Raw genomic sequence first — 5417 nt, 5'->3', positions numbered from 1 at the left:
CAGACTTGTGCCTTTCAAACACTGCTGATTGCAATTTTATATAAATATAAATTGACATTTTAAGCTTAACAGCAACTCCAAACACAATATGATGAAAATAAGGAAAAATAAGATACTTATTGTATGTGCATTATATGTGCATTATATGTTTTAACCTCCACTAAAGAAAGATCAAATGGGGACGGGAGGTCATTGACAACATCAGTTGGTTTCTTTAAGGGGCGTTTACCCCCAAATGACAGGGTGGACAGTTATTTCAGGGACACATGCAAAATGCTTAATATTACTGTATTATAAAAATGTCACATAAATTATAAAAAAATGACTTGTTTTATCAAATATCTTGTTGAGGACAATATGAAAAACGTTTTTGATTTTTATGTCATTTATTCACATTTTACACTTAAGTTGAGCAGTGTCTTGGACATCGCATACATCCAATCAAAGAAAATTTTATAAAATGGGAAAAACATATTTCAAGAGACTTATCATTGAACGTATATGTCTGTAAATGTCTGGTCATGTATAAGTAAACCTCAGAATTTCATTATTATGGATTATATTCATGATGACGGAGTGATTCTGATGAAGACAGCAAAAGGCACTTTATAATGATATTGACCCTGGTATGTTTAATGAATATATTATTTCTTGTAATTTCTTTCTTTATTATATTACAGAAAAAGACACACAAACAGACTTGCAACAATTCCAGATGTGCAGATCTAAATGAATCACAGTGGGTGGGTCCAAGATTTCTTCATTTTGGTTGACTCCTAACAAGTGTGGCTGTTTGTCCATGAACGTTCATTTCTCGAGACATCTGACACCAGACACAGGGACCACAGCAGGCAGAATAAAGGCAGTCATTAAAGATGGTACCCTAGAGAGAAAGAGAAAGAAGCAGATACTTATTTATAAACATACAACATATGAAATCAGTGAAATAAACATAAAAAAATATTTTAAATGTACCCACTGATAAATGAATGTACCTTTATTCATGTGGAAAAATAACACTTGTGATCTATTTATATACACATACACACACACACACATATATATAAAATGTTTCAAATTCATATTCATGTCCAGTTTTTTTTCTTATGTGGCAAGTAGCCGTGTAATAAGCGGGATAATGTAGAGGCAGCCTGTAGTTATCGCGAAACAAGCCCCTTCAGTGTGATACAAGACCCTCCTCTCACGCAAATACGTGACTATTTCACGCACGGACCAACATGAAAACGTCACGCCTTGCCGCGCTTGAACATGAGCATGTCACGCTCCTCTGCCCGTGTCACTATCACACACCGGCCACTCAACTGTTTTGTCCTTCTTTCAAACCATTGTCGCCTCGGTTTAGGGCTAGATTTGGTGCTTGCGTTATATGTCACTTTAAGTATTTGTCACTTTAAGTATTGGTTTATAAAAAAAAGATATAAGACTTATTATTTTATATTTTCTAAACTTTAACCAATTGTCGCCTGACGTTGGGGTTAGAGTTTGTTTAGGTAAGGATGTCATTTTATGTAAATCTAACCCTAAACCGAAGCGACAATGGTAAGAAATTAGGACCAAAAAGTTGAGCAACCAATACGTGACAGTGACACAAACAGAAAACGTGACATGCTCACGTTCAAACGCGGCAAAACGTGACATTTTCACGTTGGTCCATACGTGAAATAGTCACGCATTTGCGTGATATTGGGTTGGATCACACTGTCGGGGCCCACTTCCCGATAACTACCGGCTGCCTCTACATTATCCCTTACATATATATTTATGTTCTCTAGAACAAATTTAACATCATCATACTGATACACATTTAGGCAACAATCAACATAAGCCTGTTTAGTATTATTCGTATTCGCTGTTTTTTAATTTTGTGTGTCTCATAATGTTTTACTGTTTACATTTTCCACTATCTGCTTATGTCTGGAATATTGTAAAAAAAAAAAAAGATTAGGATGTGCTACATGAACTTCTTCGCTTTCTTGGGCAATGACTTTGGGAAAAGTTCAAGATTTTTTTAGGCAAGACTTAAAGATACAGTTTCAGAAAAGAGGTACACACTGAAAAAAAATGATTCATTGAATTTAATCAATTTTTTTAAGGTAAGCGGTTGCAATCAACTTATTTAAGCTACATTTAAACAAAAAAGATTAGTAACGTAAAATTAAATATAAAACTTTTGTTTAAATGTAGCTTAAATAAATTGATTGCAACCACTCACCTCAAAAAAAATTGATTCAATTCAATGAATCATTTTTTTCAGTGCATGAAGGTACAAATGTTGTCAATGGGGTGATACCTTTTCAAAAAGGTATATATACTGGTACCTCAGAGGTACATATCTGTACCTAAAAAGTACATATTAGGACCTTTTAACCATCCCAGTGAGAAAAATGTACATATTTGTACCTTTTTCTGCAAGTTACATATTTTTAAACATTACAGCCTTTCAAAACACAAAGTTTTACAGTATTTGTCCAAACCTGGATTCCGTAGCGACTGCGCACTGATACCCGCATGGCCAACGTTATCGGAGGTATGCATCCGGTAAAATCGAGCAGAGGGAGACACAAACACTCGCCGTGCTTACGAGCCGTCGAGCAGGCAAAACAAGGAAAGCAAAAAAATGAAAAGCAACCTATGAAAAACAATACTATTATTAGTATGACAAACACCCATATTAAATGCTAATGGTGTGTATGTGTATGCGGAATTCATCCGCGGTAGCCTTTTTACAAATTCTTTGGTTATGTACAATGAACTTTGTGACAGCTACTGTTACAACATTACTGTTGAAGAAACAGTGACATTCCTTAAGAGAATATTCGGCACGCCAAAGTCCACAAAATTAAGAGACTCACACTCTGGTATATCATCACAGCAGTTACAGATTCCAGTACTCCATTGGTTAGAAGTGTGTGTCATGTCAAAAGGCTTTGGCTGTTGAAAGGTCATCCTGTCTAATGTAACAAGTCATGCACACAGACAGGTAACACAAGAACAAGATTTAAATCTAATCTTGTCACAAGAATTTATAAACAGTTTTTACATTTAAATGTAGTAGTTATTTTATTTTTAAAATCCTTTTCACTTTGAATGATCAATTTCAAGTCAATCTTTGTATTATTGTTAATGTAAAAACAAAACAGACAATACAAAATTACTCAACATATTCATGCTAAATCTTTTTTAAAATCAGCTCATCTAAAATTCGTCTTTAATAACACTGTGAATTCAGTTTTTTTGTATTTTAGTTTCCAGTACAAAAAATTCATTCAATTGTATACTATATGCTCTGAAATGTCAAACATGAATTAAAAACTAAAGCTAATGCAAATTCATGAATACCAAAAACTGCTCTTACCTTAGTGAGAGACTAGAGAGGACACAGACTTGTGTTCAGTCACAGTAAGAGGCAAAATGATGGAGATTGAGTGTTGAGAGTTAAGTCAAGACACATATAAAGGTGTGCTGTTAACTTCCTTAAACTCACTGGTTGGACAATGCGTCTGTGATGAAAGTGATGACACTCATGACCAGGCCCAAACGAAATACGTGCCTGCAGATTTCCGCTGAATAATTAAATTACAGTAGTATACATCAGGAACATAAAATAATCCAGGCTGTCGACACATAAATTTAAAGCTCAGAATGTAATGCTTGCAGAATAATACTGTAACAAATCTGTTACATGCTGGCAGGATTCATCTTTTTTGATGTATTATACAAAATATGCTTCTAACTTTCACTCCGATAACCCCAAACTGTATCCATGTCAGGGGCGCCGCTAGCAATTTTGGGCGCTATGAAAGAATAGGGGGTCAGGCCCCCACCATACCCATTTCGCACCAAACATACAATCCAACCTACTGTAGCTATTCAAAATCTTTGTCTGTTATTTAATAATACAGAACTATTTATTTTGCTATTGTTATGACCACAATTATCAGTATTTATAGACACCTACAATGTCTGCAGCTAAGATAATTTATTGTGCAATGTAACTTTAATTGAAAAATACATTAATCGAATATTCAGAGAAAATGCAATGTTCTTAAAGATAAATGTGACCATGCCTGTGAAAACCCAGCTAAAGTATTTCTTCGTGATTTACTGTTTCCCACATAAATTCATCCTACATAATGTAAAGAACATTTTGTGAAAATATAAACTTGATATCTTTAATATTGACATGAGTAATGTCATGTCAGCGATTGAAATCATAGTGAAATTAATGCTTGAAATTAAACTGTGATGCTTTTTATTTCACAATAAGATTTGAGACTTTAGTCTGATTTTCACAGGCAGTCTCAGTGACATACTGTATACTTGAGCTGTTAACATTGTAACATTTAAAAATGGCGAACAACAACAATGCATTTTTTCTATACATTTACATTATGCCTCAAATAAGACTGGGTCAAAAATGCTTCACCAAAGCCTGTATTATAATTATTAGCATTATTTATAAGGTAAAGAACAAGTTTCACACACCAGCAGCTACAGTAAAGCAAACATAACGACAGATCATTGAAACTGTGAACTTGAGAAAACAGCTATACTGTTATTAAATGATTCTTCAGACTGTTTTTGATCAACGGTGCTCTAAAATGAAATGAATGACAACTATAACAGATTACGACAGATTTCCATTGATTTCCAAGGTGAGAAGCTTTAATATACATAACTGGACTAGTTTAGCATTAGTTGCATTTCAGTTTTATCACAATCAACTCGATTCACGACTGGATAAAAATACTTACTTGGCATATTGCGTTACAAAACATTGGAGTGTTTAACCGATCGCATTTCTAGTTTATGTTAATTAGCTTATAAGGGCTGACTTCGCGTTAGAATCATAACACAAAACAGGGAACGTAAATCACCTTGTTTATTTTTAAACTGAGGTGAACAGAGCGAAGACTTTACAGTGGAAAGAAAACTGCATTGTATTGCTTCAGCGTCACACTGTGTAAACTGCATTTATAGTAAGGAAGCGCACATATGCAGATATCATAGCAAATAGCAGTAAATACACACACCTTGCTCTCTTGTGAAGTTCACGCGCACTGTGAGACCGTGGATTGAAGACGGCGCTAACACGCAGAGAGTAAAGACGGGGCAGAGCTAAGAGTGCTCAGCTTAAGGGGGTTGCGTTTGCGGCACAGTCCTTGGCTGGGGCCCTCAAAAGTTCATGGGCCCTTAGAATCGTCCTAACCCCCCCCCCCCCTGTTTTGAGAGATTTAAAGTACTTTTGTACCTGTTTACTACCACTCAATTCCTCAACTACACCATTAGATTGCCTGAAAAATATTTTTTTAATGAAAAATTAACATAAATTATGATCTAAATTCGATTTAAATTGTTTTTAGATATTGATCTAGATGTTATGTGTTAAATTCAGC

General features: G+C 34.8%; 1 protein-coding gene across 1 annotated transcript; it reads right to left on the bottom strand.

Annotated features, from left to right (window-relative positions):
- Positions 1-418: 418 nt before the first annotated feature.
- Positions 419-3631, bottom strand: LOC129439878 (cornifelin homolog B). The gene is made up of 4 exons (XM_055198749.2): positions 3377-3631; positions 2874-2972; positions 2496-2650; positions 419-883 (listed from the first exon to the last, which is right to left on the bottom strand). The coding sequence occupies exons 2-4, from the start codon at positions 2965-2967 to the stop codon at positions 761-763; spliced, it is 372 nt and encodes a 123-aa protein (XP_055054724.1). The 5' UTR covers positions 2968-2972; positions 3377-3631; the 3' UTR covers positions 419-760.
- Between the last annotated feature and the right edge of the window lie 1786 nt (positions 3632-5417).

Source organism: Misgurnus anguillicaudatus, chromosome 21 (genome assembly GCF_027580225.2).
Source record: "Misgurnus anguillicaudatus chromosome 21, ASM2758022v2, whole genome shotgun sequence".
Taxonomy (NCBI): domain Eukaryota; kingdom Metazoa; phylum Chordata; class Actinopteri; order Cypriniformes; family Cobitidae; genus Misgurnus; species Misgurnus anguillicaudatus.
The sequence above is the reverse complement of the archived record's forward strand: the minus strand, read 5'-3'. Positions and strand labels throughout refer to the sequence as shown.

Bases quoted from the DNA above. Each gene is read 5' to 3' on its own strand.
- LOC129439878 (XM_055198749.2), bottom strand. From the start codon at position 2,967: ATGACCTTTCAACAGCCAAAGCCTTTTGACATGACACACACTTCTAAC. The intron at 2,651-2,873 runs GTGAGTCTCTTA...TGTTTTTCATAG, and splicing joins CTGTGATGATATACCAGAGT to GTTGCTTTTCATTTTTTTGC. The intron at 884-2,495 runs GTTTGGACAAAT...CTTTCTCTCTAG, and splicing joins GCAGTCGCTACGGAATCCAG to GGTACCATCTTTAATGACTG.